At 41.7% G+C, this 25,639-nt stretch overlaps 3 protein-coding genes and 1 long non-coding RNA gene across 6 annotated transcripts in view; 3 read left to right on the top strand and 1 right to left on the bottom strand.

The window, feature by feature from the left end:
* The first annotated feature begins 1,757 nt into the window (after positions 1-1,757).
* Positions 1,758-12,889, top strand: LOC111268914 (fatty acid synthase). The gene is made up of 12 exons (XM_022848153.2): positions 1,758-1,996; positions 2,463-2,614; positions 2,959-3,027; positions 3,354-3,493; positions 3,797-4,001; positions 4,169-4,552; positions 4,753-4,858; positions 4,998-5,746; positions 6,046-10,788; positions 10,901-11,341; positions 11,512-11,772; positions 11,992-12,889. Exons 2-12 carry the CDS (start codon positions 2,474-2,476, stop codon positions 12,370-12,372), a joined length of 7,620 nt encoding a protein of 2,539 aa, XP_022703888.1. The 5' UTR covers positions 1,758-1,996; positions 2,463-2,473; the 3' UTR covers positions 12,373-12,889.
* LOC111268917 (uncharacterized) lies at positions 12,603-13,529 on the bottom strand. Its single transcript, XR_002685459.2, has 2 exons — positions 13,421-13,529; positions 12,603-13,150 (listed from the first exon to the last, which is right to left on the bottom strand). It is a non-coding gene; the product is annotated as an uncharacterized LOC111268917 (long non-coding RNA).
* A 138-nt stretch (positions 13,530-13,667) lies between these two features.
* On the top strand, positions 13,668-20,901 carry Pmvk (Phosphomevalonate kinase). Its single transcript, XM_022848157.2, has 3 exons — positions 13,668-14,532; positions 17,647-18,710; positions 19,554-20,901. Exons 2-3 carry the CDS (start codon positions 18,333-18,335, stop codon positions 19,770-19,772), a joined length of 597 nt encoding a protein of 198 aa, XP_022703892.1. The 5' UTR covers positions 13,668-14,532; positions 17,647-18,332; the 3' UTR covers positions 19,773-20,901.
* Positions 20,902-21,643: 742 nt separating this feature from the next.
* Positions 21,644-25,639, top strand: part of LOC111268915 (uncharacterized) — a 24,545-nt gene continuing 20,549 nt past the window's right edge. The window contains exons 1-3 of one of the 3 annotated variants that reach the window (XM_086971871.1): positions 21,644-21,789; positions 24,258-24,754; positions 25,240-25,365. In XM_086971871.1, the coding sequence (XP_086827997.1) occupies positions 21,761-21,789; positions 24,258-24,754; positions 25,240-25,365 (652 nt within the window). In that variant the 5' untranslated portion in view covers positions 21,644-21,760. Of the gene's footprint in view, positions 21,790-22,767; positions 22,850-24,257; positions 24,755-25,239; positions 25,366-25,639 lie in introns of those variants that run through there. The other 2 variants (XM_022848154.2, XM_086971872.1) reach the window with 2 other exon arrangements.

Genomic DNA, 25,639 nt, shown 5'->3' with positions numbered 1-25,639 from the left:
ATTGGAACACCTCAAAAATTAGTCTATGAGCTTCAAAAATTTACCGTTGTTATAAATTTTATTTTTCCTCCAAAATCTCGAAAGATGCGATCTATCTATAGCTTGCGCGAGTGCTTTGCCATATCAAGCCTCTCAGGCCGTGGCAGTGATATACGGAACCATTCCTGTGTGAAGGCTATAAAAACTTAGCGATCATTTAATCTCGTTGTTAATACTAATAAGGGATCTCGTACTGTTTCCTTTAAAGAGTCACTCAGGTACAGGACGTACCACTTGGCGAAGCTCAGCCTTTGTTGCTTCAGACATGTGATACCGAGAAAACTCAACAAACATTAATGTTTCAGCTAAAGCTCCTCTTCTGAAGATGATTTCCAGACCTTAAACGAGTTACTCTTCTTTGATAAGATATAATGCCTGCACTTTGCGTTGCTTGCTTTCAAGATTCGAACTTGTAGTATCGTCAGAGACCTTTCTTCCGCTCATGTCCCTCAGTTAACCCCTCTAATGGTCCCACTTTTCCTTTTGAAATGCTCTTGGATGCTAGCAAATTTTGTAGATCTGTTCTTACTTATTGGGTCACATACCTGTTCCTGGCAATCTATAATTCCTTCTCTTGCGAAATTCGTGAGTGAAAGGATGTAAATAGGATTTCGGTGTGACTTTTTAGATATATTACCATTAGACATACCACAATGCGGTTAATTCTGCTATTGCATTCAACATGGTAATAACTTAAATACAGATATTAGCTTTCCCAATTTACTTAAAAGAGAATTCGATTTAGCTACTACGTAAGAGGCGTCATACGCAAATTCTCAATGCGTCAATGCTGCATTAACTTCTTTACTAAACTTTATCCATACAAACATAATATATGTCTAAAACCTTTTGAACCTAACATTGTTACAATTATGGTAAACACGCCATCATTGATCTAATCATCCGAAAAAAAAACACGACTGTGGATGAATATACATATGCTATCTTCTTAGTAGATTTATTCAAGCTCACTCGGTTTAACCAATGTTTGTTTTTGTTCAGCCTCTTTCTCCTCTCATGCTCGACGACATGTCACCATTATTAGCATCGACTGTTATCGATATCTCTCAGTATCGGCCGTATCGTCATGATGGTCTAGGCATAGCCATCTTGCGTCTGTTATCTACCTACCTTAGCTTACGGTTAACCTTGCCTACTAAGGTACAGTTATCAGTGAGGCAGCAGACGTGTATCAATGCTCATAAACATTAAGCACGCACTCTTTCTCGACCGCCACCGATGGCTCTGGAGACGGCAGCAGCTGTTGGGGCTGCGAACGTTAATGATAATTGTGATGATTGTGATGACCACTATGATATTACCACCACTGCAGAATAGTAGTCGTTACTAGTGAGAGTCGAGGGTTGCTGATCGAGCGACGTTCTAAGTTGTATTGCCCGCCTAGAGTGTTTCTGCTTTCACGGTATTCTCCTTCTCGCCTGCTAGACGACTGTGCGCCGCCAGTCGATGCGAGTGCTGGCCATGTATGTTTGCTTCGGCTGGTCCGGCCCTGCGTTTCTTTAGGTAAGGGAAGGCAATAATGGGACTGACTTTCCCTTCGTGGTTCCGCGCGATCTCGGATGACGTCTCGCGTCACCCGACGAAGCGGGAGCTTCGCTCGCTCACCGTATGACGGAGCCACCGCCGATGGGGCGAATGACGCAGGCGACCTCTCGCGGCCGACAGCTATAAGAAGGGTGCGCGAATCCGCGCAAGAGTACGGTGGTCGGTTCGATAGTGCGGAGTAAAGAAGACTGGGGACAGTGTTTCTATTCTCCAGAGTAAATCAAGAGTCATATTGGTGACTCGTATATAGAAAAATCAAATTCCCGCTACAAATTTTGAAACTCATCGTTACTTCGGACTTGATTGTGTGAAGTAGCGCGTGAACAAACGTTGCTGTTTTTCGAAGCGCAAATTTTCGCGCAAATCGGCTTCGTAAAATACGACCTTCTGAGTAAGTATCGTGTAGTACTGGAGTGATGATGAGACTGTGATGGTTGATGATCAATGAAACTAAATGCTATCGAAGAACAAAAGGAGGCTCCAATAGCCTTATATTTTCTATAATAATTGATCACCTGACTTAGAAAGATAGGGTCGGTGGTTCAAGCTCCGCCAATGACATATTCCGCACAAAAATTGTGATTAAATGAAGATGTAAAACAACTGATTGCAGCTATTCTCTATATAACAATGCCCTGCAAAAAGGCAATGGTACTATTATGTTTGGTCGGATCTGAAAGACGAGTGAAGTGATGCCAAGCAAAACATTTTTATATATAAAAACTTTTATAAGTCAAACTATGGCTATTATCTTACTATGATTTATCATCATTGTTCGTAAAAGTTCAATAGCTGTGGATATAATAGTTTTATTTTTGATGATGGTTATGGATTATTACTATTTTTATTATTTTCAGAAACAGACAAAATGTCCTACAAAGACAGCAGACCCGAAATGTTTCAATGGGAGGTTAAGGACGACATCGTCCTTAGTGGAATATCCGGTTATTTTCCCCAGGCCGATGGAATTGAAGAGTTTCAGCAGAAACTTTACAACGGGGTGGACATGGTAATTTTTCTCATGAAACGCCTTTTACAAATAACAGCACATGCAGATGTTTCATTGTAATGTTCTTCTTACATAGACGTTGGTCACTAAAAATTAAAGATTTTCAAATCCGTATGCGTGGATAAAACAAAATGTAGCTAGAATACAAGATGTTCCGATGAGCTATCTACTGCCTATTACCATTCTCCTTCATTATGCTGTAATGTTCACCTAACCTGCACGGGCCTGTATGACGCCCTTCGGCGAAAAGAGTTAATAAACGCCCTAAATAAAAAGAAAAAAAAACTTCCGAAAACGACCGAGGCAACAACAGATTAAATGTAGGATGATACTGATTGTTTTAGGTTACCGACGACGAGGTGCGTTGGCCACGCGGGATGTACGGCCTACCCGAAAGGGCTGGCAAGATCAAGGTTGTATGCCTGTTTGAAATGCCTCTGACGATTTTTTGTGTTAGCCGACAGCGCTTATTAACTAAAGTAATCAATACTGAATAAAATAACTGAATAAAATAAGTTAATTTGACTCGAGGACCGAGATCATATTAAATGGCAGGCAGATTTACTTAAAGGGTTTTATTGTTAACATAAGAAGATGAGCATCACCATTACTCCAAGACTCCGTAAGTAATCGATGAAATATGCTTGTCCATTCGTATGAATAATGTATGAGTAAGAATTGGAATCAATTCTTATTATAAACAGCAGAAAAACACTAACCAGCATCACACTTACTACAGGATCTGTCAAAGTTCGATGCACAATTCTTTGGAGTACACCCCAAACAGGCGCATCTCATGGACCCTCAGCTGAGGCTGTTCCTTGAGACTGCATACGAATCGATTGTAGATGCCGGATACGAACCTTCTACTCTTCGAAGGTTAGTTCACTTGTGTTGTTTCTTTCGAAAATTTAGCCAAGTATTTGATGCGCCTAAATACTTGGCTAAATTTTAATATCACTGGTGCATTTACATATACGAATCAACTACGGTTATATGCACATAGTAAAATGAAGCAAACTGTTACACCGTTACTACGTCATAATCAAGCGTTGTTCTTATAATGAAGGTCCAAAAAGGAGGCTTCAACTGTTGCTTGTTTTATTTTATACATGCTAACTTTATCCGAAATCATCAAAGCATTCAGTTATGACCTACTAATAAACGCACGTTTTTGAACAGGAAGAAGATCGGTGTATATATCGGCGCTTCGGAATCGGAGTCAGGCGAGGCACTCGATCAAAACGCTGACGAAATCAATGGTTACTCACTGGTCGGATGTTGCCGCGCTATGTTCGCAAACCGCATTTCCTATTCTCTAGATTTCACTGGGCCTTCGTTCACCGTAGATACTGCGTGCTCTGCAGCCATGACAGCTTTCACGCAGGTATAAAATATAAACTTAGCAAATTTCAGTTATACCGCTAAGAGTTAAAGACACTACTTAAAGTCGTTAGATCCATTAGCGTAACGTTATGCCGTTCATATAAGTGTTTTTATCATGATCCGACCGCGAAGTACACAGTATCTCTAACATTTTCTATCCTTTTCTAGGCTGTTATTGCCATCCGTTCAAATCAGTGTGAGGCTGCCATTGTGGGTGGTTCCAACCTGTGCTTGAAGCCCAGCAACGCCTTAAACTTCCATCGCCTGTCAATGTTGAATCCTGATGGTATGTGCCGTGCCTTTGATGAAAATGGTAAAGGATACGTACGTTCAGAAACGGTTGGCTGCGTCTTTCTGCAGAAGCGAGCAGACGCGCGTCGTGTGTATGCAACGGTGGTGCACGCCAAAGCTAATGCTGACGGCTTCAAGAACGAAGGAATTACGTTTCCCGGAGGTCACACCCAAGAGATCCTTTTGAGGGAAGTGTACTCCGAGGCCAAGGTTGACCCAAGGAAAGTGGCTTACGTCGAAGCACATGGAACTGGAACAAAGGTACAGTTTGCTAATAAATGTACGTAAATGCACAATAAAAGTATATCTTCACCATCATAAAACCACATTACTGACCAAAATACGAGTAAATACACTTAACCCACCAGAAAGGCATAGATATGCCTTACTATGTATATGTCTTTCTGTTACCTTTATGTTGCCACAATCTTGTTAACGCAGTTACAAATTTGTTTGATCAGGTTGGAGATCCTCAAGAATCGGGCGCTCTTTATAACGTGTTTTGTAAGGGCCGCAAAGGATGTCTTTATGTTGGCTCAGTGAAGTCTAACTGCGGACATGCTGAAAGTAAATATGAGTACATATTTCACAAAGAAAATATACTGAAACAGTGCAATATACAACGTTCTTAGTTTGAATTACTTAAACCTCGTCAAAACGACATTCTGTTCAACCGTCGCTGATAATTGCTTGTATTGTTTTTTAGGCGCCTCCGGTATGTGCTCCTTGGCGAAGGTGGTTACATTGTTGGAAACCGGCGTTATCCCTCCGAACTTGCACTACGAGAACCCTAACCCTAATATTCCTGCTCTGATAAACGGATCCATAAAGGTCGTTCACGAAGCTACTCCGTTTCCTGGAGGATGCGTTGGTTTGAACTCATTCGGTTTTGGCGGTGCCAATGTGCACGTCATCCTTGAGCAACACAAGGGAGAGCACGTCAACTCGGTGACACGCCAAAAACCTCATATACCCCGCCTCGTACTGGCTTGCGGCCGTAACGAGGAAAGTCTTGAAATCGTTCTACAGCGTTTGGCCACTGAAATTTTACCAGATGCAGCTTATGATCTTCTTAACAGAGTAAATAAAGCACCTAGCCATTTGATGACTAGGAGAGGTTTTGCAATTCTGCCACCTTCCGGTGAACCTGTCATTGTCCAAGATAACGCCGAACTAACAAAGCGACCCATTTACTTTATCTACACTGGTATGGGTGCACAGTGGCCCACCATGGCTCGCCAAATGATGGAATTTGACGTGTTTGCCAAATCGATTCGCAAGTCCCACAAGTTGCTCGAGCCTCTTGGATTCGATCTCTTGCAGATTTTGACTGGAGACAAAATCCAAATTACCACGACGGTGGTACCGTTTGTCTCAATCGCCGCTGTTCAGGTAGCGCTCACGGATTGTTTGCTTGCAGTGGGTATCCGCCCCGATGGAATTGTTGGACACTCGGTAAGCGTTGTGATATTGAAGATTATTATAATATTGTAATATTGAAGATTGAAGCAAAGCCTAGGTTATCCATTCAAACATGGCATCAGAATAATACTCTGAGAACAAAGAATTGGCTGTAGATCGGTTAATTAGAGGAGTCCAAATTAATAAACCAAATGGTGGTAACTAAGTTATAAATTATTGAAACATGTCAGTGACTGCGAGTAAGAAATACGTATCTGAGGCTAACCTCAAGAGAGTCCAGTGTCTTTCCCCTGTTCACAAGCAATTTGTTGTATGACTGATTTTCTTTACAGGTCGGTGAATTGGGTTGCTCATACGCTGATGGAGGCTTCACCGCAGAGCAGACAGTGCTGGCTGCCTATTGGCGTGGCAAGTGTATAGAGATCTCGGATCTGCCTAAGGGCGCCATGGCTGCCGTCGGCTTGACGTGGGAGCAGGTTTCGAAAAGGTGCCGCGATGGTGTAACGCCCGCTTGCCATAACAGTGAGGATTCTGTCACGATCACGGGACCTGCAGAGGCTGTGGAATCTATTTGCACTGAACTCAAAGCCGAAAACATTTTCGTCCGCGAAGTTAATTCCAATGACGTTGCCTTTCATTCTGTGTACATGGAACAGATTGCTCCGTTGCTTCGAGCCGCTCTCAACAAGCTAGTCCCCGTTGCTAAACCCCGCTCGGCGCGTTGGATTTCGTCCTCCATCCCTAAAAGCCGCTGGAACGAACCCATTGCCAAAACCTGTTCTGCTGAGTACCACGTCAACAACCTGGTATCGCCCGTACTGTTCAAGGAAGCGCTCGACCTTCTGCCTGACAATGCGATTTGTATCGAAATAGCTCCACATGCCCTGCTTCAAGCCATCCTCAAGAGGAGTCTTAGTCCCAGGTGCGATTCCGTCGGACTGATGAGGAAGAACACCGATAACTTTGTCACCTTTTTGACCGCCCTAGGAAAGCTTCACATGTTGAATGTCGACATTGATATGTCGGCGTTATACCCCAAGGTTGAGTACCCGGTTCCGCGAGGGACACCGAACCTTTCAAGATTTGTTGCTTGGGATCACGGTCTCGACTGGCGAGTGTGCAAATGGAACGACTTCGAAGGAGCTTCCAGCTCAGCGGAAGATGTTACCGAAGTTGATCTGTCTAACGAGGAATGTCCAGAAAAATATATGGAAGGTCACAAAATTGATGGTCGTGTGCTTTACCCTGCTACTGGTTACATGATCCTTGCATGGAAGGCCCTCGCTAGGCGGCTTGGTAAGCAATGGACTGATATGCCAATTATCTTCGAGAACGTCACTCTGCACCGTGCTACAATCTTGCCGAAAACCGGAAGCGTCCGGCTTTTTGTAAACATTATGGTCACCACTGGACAGTGGGAGATTACTGAAAGCGGAATGGTCGCGGCTTCTGGAAAAGCGTACGTTCCTGAGAACGCAGCATTTCTCGATTCTTACATTCCTGTGGTACCCGAAACAGTCAAATACGAACTCGAAGGATCAGATATCTATAAGGAACTCAGTTTGCGTGGATATGAGTACCACGGGATGTTTCGCGGCATCGCTCAAGCTGATATTAACGCTCCGTTCGGTAAGTTAAAGTGGGCAGATAACTGGGTTACCTTCCTCGACACCATGTTGCAGTTTACGATCCTTGGCAATAAGTACAGAACCCTAAACCTCCCCGTGAGAGTCAGCCAGTGTCGCATTGATCCCGTTGCTCACGCTAAGGCTGTCCAACACCAACCTGAAAGCCTTACAGTCTATTACGATAAGGAAATGAACACCTGTCTGGCTGGAGGAGCTGTTATTAAGGGCCTTAAAGCTAACATAGCTCCCAGAAGAAACGCACAGGCCGCTCCGTTCCTCGAGGAGTACCACTTTACGCCCAATACTATGGAAGTTAGCGATACGACCAACGAAGAGTACGTGAACGCATGCAGCACGATTTTGAGTCGCATCCTAAAAAAGGAAGGTCAAAACAAGACTGCAATAATGAACGGATTCTTTGAGGTATCTGAGGAGGTAATCCAGAAGTATATTACCATGCACAGCGTCCAAGGAGTAGTTATAAAGCTGCTTGCTGAAGTACTTGAATTAGTTGAAAATGGACAACCCATCAATGGTGCTTTGCGTAACGCCTTCCAGGGCCGTAAGGAAGAGATTCAATATGATCTTCTCAACGCATCGCTATGGAACGAGAGAAATCTCAGGCCTTTAATGGATATAGTCGTCGAAAATGTTTCTGGCAGGAAACTTCGCATCACTGAGATTAACACTGACAATGGCCCCATGGGTAAAAAGGTTATTGAGAACATTAATCTATCACACATTGGGTATAGCGTAGACTATACCGTGGCTCATCCAAATCCTAGCAGCATTTCTGAGGAAAACCTACCCAGTGGAGCTAAAAGCAAATCATGGGATATTTCCTCGGAACCCAGTGGCATATCAGCCGATAATGATCTCGTTGTGCTGAAGAATGTAGCTGTACCTATAACTGAGCTTCCTAACGTCTTGAGGAAGGTCTCTGGCTTCCTAAAAAACGCCGGCTTTGTATTTATCAATCATCGCCACGCAATTTCGACCACAGAGAAGTTCCTTAGTACCGTGATCGATTTCGATGTTAACGCCCAAAAACTGACGGATATTAAGACCGCTTTGAAAAGTGCCGGATTCGAATATATCGCATCGCGAACAAACAGCACATCAGCAAGCTTTCTGGCACGGAAGCCAAACAACACGCAGACCAATAAACATACATTTTTGAAGGTCAAGAACGGAGAGTACGGCTGGGTGGAGCTTCTGAAGACGAAGCTTCAGGAGTTCGAGGGCAAGCCACAAGGTGAAAACATTTGGCTGTTCGCAGAAGACGTCGGGGACAGCGGAATTGTCGGCCTCGTCAACTGCCTTCGCCAAGAGGTTGGTGGCTCACATGTAAGGGCCATTTTCGACGCTTCTCGTACAAACAAACGCACGATTCCTGATTTTTCATTTGCCCATACCTTCTACAAAGGGATCGTGGCTAAGGATCTAGTGATGAACGTCTTCCAGAATGGCGAATGGGGAACCATGCGTCACTTTACCCTGGACGCAATGGAGAAGACTTTGAATTATATCTCGACGGAGCATGCCTTCCTGAACGTACAGACTCGAGGTGACCTTAGCTCGCTGAAATGGTATCAGTCACCAATCACACGCAACCTGCCCGAAACCAGTCAAGTCCTATGCAGTGTCTATTACGCTCCTTTGAACTTCCGTGATATCATGTTGGCCACCGGTAAACTTCCGCCGGATGCGCTTCCAGGAGATCTAGCCGTTTCTGATTGTGTGCTTGGACTCGAATTCTCTGGCCGGGATCCTCAGGGACGACGTGTCATGGGTCAGGTTCCTGCAGAGGGCTTGGCTACCTCAGTCATTGTGGACCCCGTTTTTCTATGGGAAATTCCGGATGCATGGACCTTGGAACAGGCATCCACCGTGCCGGTCGCATACTCTACCGCTTACTATGCCTTGGTTATCCGCGGTCGTTTGCGTAAGGGTGAAACTATTTTGGTCCACTCTGGTTCTGGTGGAGTGGGCCAGGCCGCGATCAGCATCGCTCTCAGCATGGGATGCACAGTCTACACCACTGTGGGATCGCAAGAGAAGCGCAATTTTTTAAAAAATAGATTCCCTCAACTCAAGGACAACAACTTCGCAAACTCGCGTAACCTGTCCTTCGAGAAACACATTATGCACGAAACTCGAGGCCGAGGCGTTGATCTAGTCCTTAATTCGCTCGCTGACGACAAGCTGCAAGCTTCAATTCGCTGTCTCGCCAACCATGCTCGATTTTTAGAAATCGGAAAATTCGACCTTAGCAATAATTCGGCTCTAGGAATGGCCGTCTTCCTTAAAAACATCACCTTCCACGGAATCCTACTTGACGCCCTGTTTGGCAGCGACCCGCACGTCGCCCATGATAAACTCGAAGTGGTTCGCCTAGTTACCGAAGGAATTAAGAGTGGAGCAGTACGTCCGCTTGACACCCACGTGTTTGATAAAGAGCAAGTGGAAGAAGCTTTCCGTTTTATGGCTTCTGGAAAACACATGGGCAAAGTTGTTATCAAAATTCGCGACGAAGAACAGCAGAAATTGGTCGTTCCCTCACCGATGAAAGTCAACGCTGTCACACGTACCAGCTTCTCGAACAAGAAGACTTTTATTATTACAGGAGGCCTCGGTGGTTTCGGGCTTGAGCTTGCTGACTGGATGATTAGCCGAGGAGTTCGATCGTTGATCCTCACTTCTAGATCTGGAATTAAAACCGGCTATCAGAAGTACGCTATATGCCGCTGGCAGAAGGCAGGAGTTAAGGTGCATGTTCTTACGAATGATGCAGCGACCCTTGATGGGGCAACGAAGCTTCTCATAGAAGCAAAGAAAATCTTTGGACAACCTATCGGCGGTATCTTTAATTTGGCTATGGTGCTTCGAGATGCGCTCATTGAAAACCAAAGCGCAAAAGATTACGCCATTGTATCAGCCCCTAAAGTAGAGGGTACAAAGAACCTCGACGTTGCTGTCCGTAAAGAGTGTCCTGAGCTGGAACACTTCGTAGTGTTCTCTTCAGTGTCGTGTGGACGAGGAAACGCAGGGCAGACTAATTACGGCTATGCTAACTCGGTAATGGAACGTATTTGCGAGCAGCGCAGAGCTCAAGGACTTGCTGGGCTCGCCATCCAGTGGGGTGCTATTGGAGATGTCGGTGTCGTCCTTGAAACGATGGGCGGTAACGAAACTGTTGTAGGAGGTACCTTGCCCCAGAGGATTATTTCGTGCTTCAATGTTATGGATCAGTTCATGGCGCAGGATCACCCAGTGGTTTCTTCATTGGTGAAAGCGGAAATCGTAAAGACAGCGGCTGGCAGCAGTAGCGCTGACTTGTGCGCCAGCGTCGCCCATGTCCTCGGAGTGAAAGATGCTTCTAAACTAAACCAAAATACCACTCTCGGAGAACTTGGTATGGATTCGCTGATGGGAGTCGAAGTTAAGGTGGGTCTCTCCTTTGTGACCGGGCTGTACAATAAATTGAGCCATGTATAATAGATTACGGTCATTGTATAGAGCCAAACCAACAGACCATTCTTTTACTCTTCTTTTGTAGCAACTTCTGGAAAGAGAACTTGATGTCCACCTAACGATCCAGGACATTCGCACTCTAAATATGGCGAAAATCAAGGAAATGCAATCCGGAATGGGTCCAGTAGCTGATGTCCCAGCTGCTACCGAACCAACTGCAAACGCTGCATTCACTGAAAAGAAAATCGAGGCGTCTATCATTCAGCAACAGCAACACCATTCAGAAGCAATAGCCGACGTGCCAAAGATTGTGCTCAAAAAGCAGCTTATCGCCACACAACCCCTACTTCAGATGAATTCGGTTAAGAGAACCGATGAGCCTATTTTCCTGTTACACCCGATTGAGGGTAATGTGGACAACCTAATGGAACTCGCCAGCAAACTGGAACGACAGGTTATCGGAATCCAACGTACTGCTGATGTGCCCATTACATCAATCCAGCAGCTCGCAGTGTCTTACATGCCAGTACGTTCAGATCATGCTGACTACAATATAGCATTGTATTCATCGATTACCAAGACATGCATACGACACACGAAGTTACTTACTAATTGACACGTTAGTACTAGAGTATTAATTTAGAGTAGTGACTATAAGAACATTCAATTCAACTTCCAATATACTTTATTTTGTAGAAAATGATCGCGAAGCAGCCGAAGAATAAGCCGTTCCACATTGTCGGATACTCGTTTGGCGCCACCGTAGGCTTCGAGATTGCGTGTCTTTTACAAAAGCAGGGATATAAAATAAACAGCCTTGTCCTACTTGACGGCGCGCCTACGTTCCTTCTCGCTCACACGGCAGCGCATAAAAGCCGAACTCCCGATATCGATGGCGAAGAAACTAGCGCTTTGTGCGCGTTCATAATGCAATACATCGACATCGATTACCTTAAGGTAATTTCTATTAATGAATAAAACCAGAATTTATCCAGTTATTTAGAACTAACTAACCATAGCGACCGTAGATAACCAAAGTATAATGAATATAATTGAAGTAATTATATTCATCAGATCTTACGATCATTTTTCCTGATCCTTGTACCATCAATGAGCGCTGATACCAACTTAAATATTTTAAGTTGTTATATTTAAGTAATTTTATCTTAATTACAGCTGAAAGCGACCCTCGCAAAAATCGCTGGCTGGGAAGGTAAGCTTAACTACGTCACGGACATGCTTCTGCAGAGTAAAGAACTTAACAAGGATGACAAACCGTCAGCTGAACAGATCGGTCTCGCTGCACGGGCTTTCTATGATTTCTTACTCTGTGGCAATAATTACAAGGTGATTCACAATTTCGACGGCGATGTCACACTTGTGAAAGTGTCGCGCCTTCGGAATATGGCTGCTCGCCTTCCCGAAGACTATGGCCTCTCAAGCTGCGTATCAGGCAAGGTGACCGTTCACGTTGTCGAAGGCAAACATGAAGACTTTGTTCTTGGCAAGGGCGCCCAGGCGTGCGCCAATATCATCAATGCTGTCACAACTATTTAGATCGGTTGTTCTATCTAGGCCAGCAGGAGTCCAAGTAAAAAAATATATATTTATAAGAACAAGTACGTTTTAAAGTGATACCTACGTTTAGGAACGAGATCAAGAACTGAATATAAAAACAACGACTCAATTCAATAGGTAGTTACCAAAAGTTGCTAGGCAATAAAGCTTTAACATTTATGTAATGTCTATGACACTGGAGAAACATTAGGCATAGCTGAGCGTATTGCTTTGAGCGCCGAGTCACAAAAATGCCGCCACCGAAATCGAGCCTCGAGGCTCGAATGGGCAAAGCCGCTAGCTACGTCTGTGATAACCCAGGTTTACTTATGCAAGGTATTCGCAATGTATATACATTTAATCTAAATTATTTAAAATATGAGTTGTTCAATGCTACCGGGAGCTAGACGTGTCAACAAATGCTAAATACTATTGAAATACGAATTAAATCTAAAATTTAGCAATTTGTGGGCTGCTTATAAATAAAAGCAGAATTTTCATCTAACGGTAAAGAAGAGATACTGTGCCTTTGCTTTACACTATAATATAATCTTGGGAATTCTTATCACAACATTAATAGCGCAGTTCTTTGATTTAACCAGTACTGCAAAATTTATATATTGAGATCAGTTAACAAAGCTGCTGTTTGGCTATATGACGACTGCGGTCGAATGCTGCGTAAAATCAACACCGGTGCCGCGAGCAGATGAACGAGGCGTATGACGATTTGCACCACCCGTCAATGCATCGTAGCACTCCGTTGACTCTATTTGCTTGACTGTAAAAGTAAACATACTGACGTCGTAATGACGGGGCTGTGGAGATCCTATAAACGTGTTGTCGTTTAACCTTCACCATATATTTGGAACATTTGCTGCCGCCACACCTTTAGTCATATATACAATATAGGATATATCGATTAACATACTATTATATATTTAAAAAACATTTTTAAGATTTGACACAGCACGAATTTTCTTTGTCGCGCGTACGTTCAAATTCAGCTAATTGTTGGTAACGTCGGAAAATCTATTTCTAGTTAACTAACCATGTTCGTTTAGATGCGCGTCTAAAAGATGTTTCGAATTTTACATCCATTACTTAGAAAATTCTGTGCGCGCCTAGCGATCGGTGAGATTGCCTTTCGTGTGCTGCCCTTCCCCAATTTGTCGTCTGCTTTTGCAGCCTATGGCCGCTTCCGCGAAAGCTCGGGGTCAGGATGATATTAATTCTACAATCACTACAGAACAAAGCGGCAAGATATCGGTGGTGAAAGTAATGCTACGACTATTCTATCTTTGGTGTATTTCTGTCGTGAAGGTTCGTATGTTTTGGTTGCCCGGACCGACAGTTGGTAGCAGCCGGTCAGCGGACATTTCCTGATTCTGTCCTCGGATTTCCCTCGCCCTCTACTTCTACGACTCAGTTGATTCACTGCACTTCACTGCTCTAAATTGACCGGAGCGAAGCCCTAATACGAAAGCTAAAATGCACGCAGTCAGCTGAAAAATGCCCCAAGCCAGTAACTGTCTAACGAGAACGTAGTGGAGTGGACACTGCGGTGTCATCCGCCGGTTACTCACACTGTCTATCATATATCCTGTCCTTGGTGCACCTGCGCGAATGTAGTTTGAGACACAAGTAGTGGCATGTTTGTATTAGTAAGACCACTCTGAGATATCGGGTAGTCAGTCACATGGTTTGTAGTGTTTTTGTCGAACGTTGTGCGTTGCAGTTCGAAGAGTGCCTAAGATTCGGAGGCTGAAACCTGAGAAGAGGAAAGGACGGTATTATCTAGGAGAACTAATTTAGCAAGCCCAGATCTCTTCCCATGAGAGAATTCATAGAAGCGTATTCCGATGCACCCCAAATGTCCCTTTTATCCACCATTCTAAACACGACAGCTGAGCACCTCGTGGAACTGATTGATCGCTCACTGCAAAACTGGATTATCGATGGGGTACAGCATGCATTCGACGACCAGATAATCGAATGGAATGGGGAGCGCACGTTTCTGGCAAGAGTACGAAGAACCGGCAAAACCTGCAAGAACTGCAAACATTACAGGACGTTGTACGATGACGAGTATTAACAGTAGAGATAATATCCGCTCATTCTGCCTTAATTCAGCATCAGCGAGTCGGGAGGACGAGTCAGCTGGTAGGAGGCAAGGCGCGGTAGGGAAAGATTTCCGCGCAATATGTAGTATTTGCCTTGTAATAATTTATTCCTTATACAAACAATAGCAGAAGGGATGGCGTCCTCTATGGCGAGGTAGTGATAAACTGAGTATCTGTGATACAATTGTATTTCAGTTGCTGGAAGTGTCGTTTAGTCAGCGATTGGGTCTTTTGTTGTTATTGCCCGTTATTTTTTACGCTTTTCTGGTAAAGAATAAAGGGCAGTATAGCTTTTGAACAGAGCGAGTTTTACGTCCAGTACCGCCATTAGGCATCCTATCATATAACTGACTTCCTGCTCAAAACAAAGTGGGTCTTCACCCGTATACAAACACGTATAGTAGTGTTCTTGCTTGTATTTGCTTCGTAGGATCGATACTGGGGGCAGGACGTTGCTGTCATTCAGGTCACATAGAAGCTAAATATTGAAATATATTGATTGACAAACACGATATTTTTTTTATAACTCTTGTAATACTAGGAAATAAAAAAGAAGTAGCACTTATAACTATGCCGTAGATATGCTGATACGATACGCGCAAATAGAAAAGTATATATCTTGACAAGAATCTTTTATTGTTCCACATTCACAAGCCAAACAATTTGTGCTATTTTTTCTTCACTGTTGATATGATAAAGGTGTTCAACATTTGCCAATATTGTATACTATAACGTTCGTAAATTTTAGCTTGTTTTGCAAATCTAATGAAACATGCCATAGGTGTTTGGTTTTCCAATGCGTGAAATCAAAGAAGAATGGCAGATTTGTAAATGTTTACCTAATTACGCCCAAGGATTTAATCTCTCGAGTGGACGTTTCCGTTCAGTATTATGCTCTTGGATTAAAGCTATGTTGGTGAAATATTTACAGCTGCGTACATGATCATCAGGCTATACGCGGTCTTCAACAGTCCTTGAGCTTTTTCTTTCTTTCGAAACAATCGAGCAGGCACGAACATATTTATAGACGAAAATTGTCACGTGACGAAATATCAATGAAGATGCTCGATGTTTTCGTACCGACGTAGCTATTTTAAACTATGCGATCGATGTGTGACAGTCTCAGTCAGCATCAACGAGGTCGCGACACGACGAACGTGTTAGCTGCCCTGTCAAACTATCGTGACACACAAATATAGCACCAGAATAAACCCTGTGATATTTAAGAAAACATTTGTAGATGACGGACAAAGCTTCCAGTAATGCTTATGATTACCCCAGTATTTAAGCTTTAATTGCCAATCATAAGAGTAACATTTGTTCCTCTAGAACTATCGCGCTTTTTGCAAGAAATTAAGTAATATCATTCACTTTTCTAGAGCGAAACCACATTAAACTACGACAGACAAATTTCCCTTATTACTATTATTATCGGGTTAGTTCATTCATGCCTATAGTAAAGTCGATACCCTTTCGGGTCAAGTTGGTGCTAATCCAAGCGTTAGCTGATGAGTTGTCTTCGGCAAGAAGAAAACGGGAACAACAGTTTGTGGCGTTAAGTTTCGGAAAAGAGAATACACGATGCCGATAAAATATAAAAGCTATATGGCTTTTCAGCAGTTACCAGACGCACACTTCAAAACCTGTACATGCTATTCAAGGCGGGAGATCTTGAGTTCGAAGAACAGTTAAAACCCAAATGATTCGTGATGAAGTCCATTGTGCTAAAAAAAAAGCGTTTGCGGATGGAAACGTATATTTCGTTAGAAGAGTTCAAAGTGTTCTCGGTAGATCAAATCTGGTCAGGTTAATGAGCGTTTCATGAAATTGTACATCATCAGGTGCAAGCAGCTTACATTGGTATACTGTTTATTTTATACGTAACATGACGTTAACTGAGTTCAATATCCTCTCTAATAGAAGCTTTTGTCAGCTAAGCCTCGTATTTTGAGTATGATCTTAGATAAGTCGGGCTTACTTTCTAATTGAAGAATGCCCCCATCGAGTATTCGTGTTTATCTTCAGGTTGAATTTGGCAGCAAGACCGCTAAGAGATGGTGGAGTTAAGTTATCAATCATCGGAAGTTGAGGTAGTAAACGGAAGGCTTTATTCTGTATGTCAAAGAGATATACTTGTGTAATATACTGATCTTCGACTGAATCTCGTCAGCTCGTATTAAGACTTTTCCATTCAAAATTGTATAATTTACATGAATGATATATTTAAAGCTCATTGAACGTCTATTTTTGGGAAGTTTTAGTTAGACAACGGAAACTGTGCATATCTACAAGAAAAAAAAAATCAACCTTATTAGCCTTGTACCAGGTATGTCTAGTTCGGGGTGCCTGTTGCATATCCTCATAACCACAGAACTAAAATGCTCTAGGTGACCCAGCGGGTGGTCTAAACGGTGGCCGATTCTTAACTTACGTAACAATCGGATGCAGTATGTAGTATGTTATGTTTTTACTGTTAGTAATTTCGTGTTGTGTTGATCACCTACAAGGCATCAGAGATAATGGGGACATCTCTGGGTCTCACCTGCTATAGCTACGTTTACAACTTTCGGTCGAATCTAGCGACAGTTATAATGCGTTAGGTTTTAAATCACGGTCTCGTAGATGGTACAGGACAATAAAGAAGGCCAACAACTTGTTGTGCAATCAAATGCAGTGGCGGTGCAAACCATAAATCGTACATGAAAGTTGTCAATCGAATTTTATTATTTCTATATTTTTTCTATAAATAAAAACGCAAAGTGTGATCAGCATATACTTCGTATTATTAATCTCTTTAAGCAGTTCTCAATATTAAACTCGCCAACAATATTTAGCGTCATAAAAACAAAGCATTAGCATGCATGTTGTTAGGTATGTCCCGAGTGCTACTTCCAATGTCTGTGATTAGGCACTGTTTTAAACGGTTACCTCCCAGAACGAGATCAAATGTACCCATGGGCCTCAACGGCCTTACCTGTCCTTAGGTTTAGGAGACAAACACGTTGGCATTGAACCATCAGGTAGACATTCTGATAGCCAATGATGAAACCGCAGCCCTCACAGTGTAACAACAAGGATTTATTACGTGTACTGTTTTTTTCTGTTGCGCGGCGTCTGTTCCATCACGTTGTTTGTGCTTTATCTGCCGTTGCAGGTCTCTGATCGCAGATCAAGCGACGAAGCGACTACCTACGTACGTCGAGCAAAGATGGGAGCCCATCGGCGCTGGCACATCTCGTCTAGCTAGCTTCTGTTTGTTTGTGCTACCTTCGCCCGTTTCCTTCTCCGTCTTGGCGTTTCTTTTTTTCATTTTCTCTATGCCATGCCATATCTTGGACGAGCAGCACCGCTACGTCAACAGCTGGCGATTCCCAGCTCCTTCTTGTGCACGAAACCGTTCTATAGCGACCGCAGTGCAAACAGCAGCGGATGCGTCTCTTGCGTTTGATCTCCTCCGGTATTTCCTTATTGGCGATCCTCATTTAAATCGACGTCAACCGTTGATTAGCAGCTTTCCGTATTATATTTAAAGGAACAGTAGTTGGTTGTTCGTGTGCGTGTGACGACGGTGCCAAGTTAACAGCCAACAAATTTGCCACTCAGCCAGTCGTGCCGAGGCCATTGGTCATTGAAGACAGAAACCTCGCATTTCGTCCGCAATAAAGTTATTAGACGACATCAGCTAAACGTAGGCCAGCGCAGCTTCTACCAGCGGCGTTTACAAGGGAATACAATTTCTGCATAGATTAATGAACCGGACAACGGGCCCGCATTTCATCTCTGGCTCTCAATATCGATCTCACAGCTGGTAATTGTAAAACGGACTACTCAATAGGCGATATGTCGCTTAGTAATCCTAAGCTCGTGTTCGTGTTTAGCGGTAAACGGAAGTCTGGCAAAGACTTCTTAACTAACGAATTGATAAAGATGTTGCCAGAAAACTCGACAGTTATCCTCCGACTATCGGGACCCCTCAAGAAAGAATACGCCGATGAGAACAAATTAGATTTTAGTCGACTTCTTGATGCTTCAGAGTACAAGGAGAACTTTCGGGCCGCCATGGTAAGGTGGGGCGAGCAGAAGCGAAACGAAGATCCCGGTTTCTTCTGTAGGCTTGCCATTAATGAATATAAAGGTGAAAAGCATCCTATATGGATTGTTAGTGATGCACGGCGAACAACAGATCTCGACTTCTTCCAAAGAGCTTTCCCTAAAGCGGTACGTATCCATTATTATTTACCAACATCAATCTACACATTTCTGTCTATATATATGATGAAATTAATAGAATTTAAATTTTTTATTCTGCACATATGTACATCCATACGTAATCACTTTTTTCGGTCACGGTGAGTGCATATTTTTCTATTGCAATTCCAGACATTTACTATCAAATATGGCCTTTTACATACCAACTCTCCCTGCTGTTTTTTCTTAATGACGTTCTCGATGTGGAACCTACTGTAAATTTCATAGATCATTCGCCTTTATAAAGCGAATAATTTAATCTAAATTTTTATATTATAGTAAAGTTATTACTACAGTAAGTTGTTACTGTTAACAACTCGTACTTGGCTGAACTAAACAGTTTATCTAGATTTTCTGGAAATATGTCCAATGTAAATGTGGGTTTTTTTTTTTAATTCCTGCAGAGAACATACACACGTCAGATCCTAGGTAAAAATATTGCATTTTCATTTATAGTTTTGATTTATATGTGCATCGAAGAAGCGGGCGATTACGTTGAATAGCCATTACCAGTTGTAGCTAGGAAAAATTATATCATTCTTATAGGATTGAAGTACAAGTAATGAATGATACATAGATAGGGTTAGGCCAAGGATTATCATATGTTAATTCACTAAGCAACATATTAGTAGGATGCTTCAAAAGCCACTGTTCGGTTACACTGTGCACATAGTATAATAAGTGAAATAAAGACATTATAATATTAAAATTTACGAAGGACCGTAACAAATCAAATGTTTTACAATGACGTCGCCATACGTACGACACATAGTTAAATGTATTGTTTCTTTTGTCCCGTCCTGGTTCTTCTAGACCAAGCTGTGTAGAGTGACAGCCACCGACGAAGTTCGTGAGAAACGAGGATGGAAGTTCGTGGAGGGCATTGACGACGAGGAGACAGAATGTGGACTTGACCACTTCAAGGGCTGGGATTTCGAAATGGATAACAGCGGACTCATCGGACCACACGATTTGCTCAGGGGCTGCTTGAAGCTTGCCTTGGATACTATCCGAAAATCAAAAGAAGAATGACAACCAAAAATAAGTGATCTATTGTTGAAACATCGACACCTTTTGGAAACAGAATGCTAAAAAAAAAAAGTGTCGAATTAACCAAAATGGTCGACCGAATTTTACAGGATGCCATCGGGGTTTATGAACGATCAGCCTTTCAGTCGTCAAAAGCTGAGAGTGTTCTCAGTTTATAAATACAATACTGTAGGATTTACCCAGATTTTATGTGATTGATTCATAATAATAAAATATTCGTTCGATTAAGTAGCTCACGACCACGGTCGTGGTAATATAATACTAATAATGCATAGTCATAATATAATAACTTAGGTCCACCGCACAAAGTGAATATCTCTCAATTTTGTAGCCAATATATACTGTATGGATATGAAATATGATGGTCTTTTTGTTGTTAGAATTTTATAAATGATGCTTTTCGTTGCCTTTTACAATGGCCAAATGGAGAGTGCTTTTGGAAGGAGCAAGTTTTTTCATTGTGATTGTTTTTATTCAACGTATGTTGAATGCTAGAACAGTAACTAGTCTTTCTCTCTCTCTCTCTCTCTCTCTCTCTCTCTCTCTCTCTATATATATATATATATATATATATATATATATATATATATATATGTTTGAAGCGACTAGGAAACTGAAACAACAAGCCAATCCGATAGGGAACATAGTTGTATATGACTGTTGAAACGCATAGCTACAGAAAGACAGTTATGCATAAGCGTTGTTTTGGTGCTGTTGAACGCTACGACCGGCCAGGTACTCTGAACGTCTCTGTTTTTAGGGTAGCTTGATAATGCTATTAGCCAAAAACTGAAAATAAATTTTTGTTATTATACCTATATGCATTTTAAGCAGTTATTTGATAGCCGCTCGGGAGCGGTGTCAAGGTGGTACGAGGGTTTCTGCGGAGCATATTCTGCCCGCACGATATAGTTTATAGAAAGTAACGTACAACGGCATTTGTATTCGACGATAATAAGAATCGCCGATAATAAGAAATCAGATTACTATAAGATTATCGAGGTGATGGGACACTATGAAACATTAATCAATAAGAAAAGCGAGGGCTGGTTGATACAGTATATAGCGAAGTAAAAAAAAATAAAAATTGGTAATCGGTATTATCTTTTAATGATTTTGCTTATTGCTATATATATATATATATATATATATATATTAATAGATATTACATTTGTTTAAATATTTTCATGTGTATTGAGAAAAGTGAGACAGTTCGTTTGTAAGCACTGTAGCAGACTATTTCCAGCGGGATTCCTCGTAAATGAGAAGCATCGAAATGATACCTTACCAAAATCTGTCCTTGTTTACATCGAACCTATTTAGCTCACGACGAGTGTTTCGGGTTTCTGTGAGGTTGTTCGCGATAAAATGAGACGTGACTGTTTGGGTGTATATTTGAATAATTTTTTCTCGCTCCTCTTTAGCTTATCAAAGTTATTGAACTGTTTCAGTGGACTTGCTATCATTTTCTTCAAAGGTCATTACTTAACTGTACACCAGATATTGACGCAAAGAAAGTTAACTCACTGGTATAAGTTTTTGTTTTTACTTGGATATTCTATCCTACTTATTGCCAATATATCGATATATTAAATCGTATTAAAAAGTTCCTGCGCGTAGCACAGTATACAAGGGCCGTACGAGTCTTATCAGAGCGTAGGTTGGCTATTGAGAAAATGTTTTCAGTCTGCGGCATTGATCCCGGTGGTGTGCAGGTCATCTGTAATAACAAAACGAAATCAATTCTATTAAAAGATAAACAATTCTTTGGCCTGCTAACGCGCATGCGAGAAGGAAAGCATCGTACAGGTACGTTGAGATCGTTGGCTGGCGACTCCAGCGCCTTAAGACACACACGTCGAAGCTGCATGTGTCGAGACTTTGTACAAAATACTGAATGGCTTTTCGAATCGAACTAAAGCTATCTCACCTCCACTGTAGGAAGTTGTAGGAAGTCATTACGCAAAGGGATGTGCCTTGGCTATCAGCTGGCATTAAGGTAAGCGTTAATAGGCGACGCTGTCAAAGGGCTGTTTTAGAATCAGTGATATAGAAGGAGCTTTTGACGCCAATACGTTAGGCATTACATAAAAGACTAGAAGGAAAATCATTAAGTAACAAATAAAAAGGCTATAGGCATGGTTGAAGATATGAGTATAATAAATGAAAATCAACTTAAAAACAATGCTTAACACGATAGCCATTTAGCGATTGGTGAGGTGAACACGAAGGCTGGCATAGATTTTTCGGGCGTATACATTAAATTGTCCGATGTCTCGCATAACGATAGAGTGGGGGCAGGTACTGTGCAATAACATAATTACCAGAAGTTGTTATTATTATAAAAAATAGAAAATAGTTCAGTTCTCCAGTTTCGACAGTGACGGAATATTATACTAGCGTAACTCATTCAAGTAGAAGTAACGCGAGGGTTCTTCTTCGACCAATAGTTTCCGTTGAATGGTTCCCAAAGTACTAATGTCTAAAGTTATTTAAATTAGTTAGTTAGTTAGTTAACTTTATTATTATTTTATTAAGTTATAATACACTAAAATTAATTTTGCTCAAAACTAATGCGCATTGAACTCTGTCATTCTAGTAGGTCTATCAGGTTCCCAAGGCGACGTATCTGAAAACTCACACCTCTGCAATCAGGTGTAGCGCTAAGCAGTTTATGAAAATTGGAATAGTAGGTATAATGAAGTGCTGCTGAGACCTCGAATATTAAAACAATTATACGGTGAGCTTAAGGTTTAAAAATGAACATCTTAAGTTTGATCTAATTCGCTGGATATAACTGTTCCCATTACGTGGAACCTAGTGAGCGTTACGTCTACGTAATAGTCACATAAACAAAGTAAAGTCATTTGAACAGCTATAAAAACTTGTGAAAAATGTCTATGGCGGCAATTTTGACAGCGCTTTTTTCTACTTTTCCTCGTATGACACCAAGTGATTAGTAGGCCTTTCACTGATTTTTTTGCTCTCCAATTCACTACCCTTCTATACGATATTAGTCACTTATTGTAGAAAACGAATACAAACGGATACTGCTTCAGGTAAGAGAGTTTTCCCGTAGTAGGGATAATAATTTATGTACGTTGGGGCATACATACTCAGGCATACATGTTACAATGTAATTTCCTGTTACGTGTGACATTTTCGCTATGAAGGCACACGTAATTGCTGCCGGAACTGAGCACACTTCAGCAGCGTTCAACAGTAATTACTACGATGAGCGGCATCTATAGCAATGCACGTGTAGAAAATAAGCTTTGGGAATTCGCACAGACAGACAGACAGACAGACAGACATACATACGCTCGGGACGATTGTTGAGCGCCTTTAACAACACATAAAATATCAGTATATACTGTCAAAGACCGATACATTAATGTGTATTCTGAAGTGTTCCCTTAGGGCATCTGACGCAGCAAAAGCCAACTATGGCTAAACTAAAATAATGCTAAACAGGGACGACCTATTTTTGTGTTGAGGCATGCTCGATAGGTGGTCGCTGCTGCTACTAGTACGTACAAAATGACTATCGTTAAGTTTTATTACCTAATAACAACACATGAAAAATTCAAGGAGTTCTCCTGTTTGTCAATCAATAATTCTTCTTAAACTAGGAATCTGAGTGGAAGTGGCAGTCGTACGGTGAAGTTACGGCGAAAAGTGTCGCTACATGTTTAAAAAGAAACCTTCCATCTAGTCTAATAACCACCTCAAAAAGTTTGTAGTTCGGATGAAGGTTATTTTGAGTTTACTTCCACTAGAGGGTATCGCGTTCAGAAAATACGTTCCTGACATTTGCTGAAGGGGATTTTAAAAAAAGCGTAGATTAATTAACAATTCAAAGCACCACTTGATCACTTAGACCTGCGATAACGACAAACTTGGTGCTCTGAATGTCCTCTCTACGACAAAATATTTTTAAAAAAGAAAATTATTATTGTATTTGAAGGATTAAGTAGCTATAGTTCGCCGGTAAGACTTTTAGCTATAGTAAATGCCGGTTCTGGAAAAGGTCATGGTTTGCTAGTTAACTGGTTAAACAATGGTAATAATCTCAATTGTCCGAATTCTTCCGAAATCTATCATTCTTGGCCGCATAGCTTAAATATAGTTAGTGCGATTAGAATCGCGTGTGAATGAAGATAGGTATCTTCATATTTATCAGTGGTGCAATGTTTATAACAGTAAGGATTAATTTTATTATTGAATCTTTTGGCTTTCATAAATCAGTGCCTACGATACGATGATTATTGCTTCCAAAATAGCATCCAGAATCATAATCAACCTTTCTATAGTAAGAAAAATTGTATATTCCATTAAACCTGAGGCATAAGGTAGTGTGATTCGTGAAACATGATTATGAACGATGAATGTCGTTAGAACAGCGGCGGTACATTTTTATCAAAAATGTAATTTTCTCTTATGTACTTAATTCATGTATGGCTTCAGCATGAGCAGGACACATTCAGACGAAACAGATTTACCAAGATCAGCATCAGAACCAAATCTGAGGGGAGGAGGAGGAGTAGGTGCAGATCCTACTAAAGAACGTAGCGAGCAAGTTGAAAAAGCATGGGCAGAAATTTTCAAAAAGTACAGTGTAAAACGAGCAAACGAAACTGAAGAGCAGAAGAGACTTCTTATTGATGAGCAAGCCGCTAGGGATACCTTGTCAAAATCCGAGCTTGCTCTATTCAAAGTCCTGAAGGACAAGTTCCCTGACATAAGTTTCACGTTCGCTGATATAATCAAGAGCCACATGCTTCTGGACAACTTATATTTTCTTCTTACTGAACAGCGTGTAAAGGTGGATGTGCCAACTGATAAAGCACGAGATAGAGCCTGGGTAGAAGCCTTACGCCCCTGGACTGGTCCAGAAAAGGCACGTGACGACCTTGTAAGGAACGAGTTCCAAGTGACATTTGTAGACCTCTTCGAACCCAAAGGTACGTAAGCCACACTGTATTAGATCCCACACATATTTGTGTATGATCTAATATAATTGTTTTTATTGTCGTTTTGTGAAGGCATTTTTGGTTGCAAATTTGTAGCGGCTGATTTTGAAGTTCACACGCTTTGTTCAGGTACAAATAAGAAACTTAATCATTTGTATCTATTTGGTTTAACTTTGTTAAAGGTGTTAATTTACCTTAAACGGTGAACGTTCTATTAGTGTACACAGAGCTTAAATAGTTCGTTAAATATCGTTCGTAGGTACCGCAACAGAAATTGCCGCAGAAAAATAATAAACAAGTCAGCTTTAATTCGAGTAAAGAGAATCGCAAGGATCATAGAAAACAATGCAGTGTTGTATCACATACTTTATTCATTTTTACTATGGAGGAGAAATAAAACGACTGCAGGCGCGATAGCTTCAACATGACACATTACTTGATCTGCGTGTGGTTCGTTGTGAATCTTTTTTAATCAGATCCCGGTGGACCGGTGATGACTTCTACGCCCATTCCTATTTTAGGTGCTTCCATCTTCCCAAGTTCATCAATGGCAAGTGATGCCAAACTGAGCGTCAAAGTTGTCAAGGACCTTAAGCTTAAAGGTAAGAAGGACTCTAAAATTCCAAAGGGTATCAAGGAAATTGTAAAAGAGGTCAATGAGGGTTCAGCGTCGGTGGAGTCTGATGAAAAGGGAGTCAAGGACGTCAAAGTGGTAAAAGATCTAAAACATCCAAAAGCCCTTAAAGACGTGAAAAGCCCAAAAGCTCTTAAGGGCTTTTGCCCTAAGAAGAAAGTCAAGGTGGTTGCCGCTGCTGGCGCCGCCAAGGTGAAAGAAGTTAAAAACGGTAAAGCTCCAAAGGAAGAGGTTAGAGCTCC

Source organism: Varroa jacobsoni, unplaced genomic scaffold, assembly GCF_002532875.2.
Source record: "Varroa jacobsoni isolate VJ856 unplaced genomic scaffold, vjacob_1.0 scaffold_1330, whole genome shotgun sequence".
Lineage (NCBI taxonomy): Eukaryota > Metazoa > Arthropoda > Arachnida > Mesostigmata > Varroidae > Varroa > Varroa jacobsoni.
This window is presented reverse-complemented; position numbering and strand designations above follow the sequence as displayed.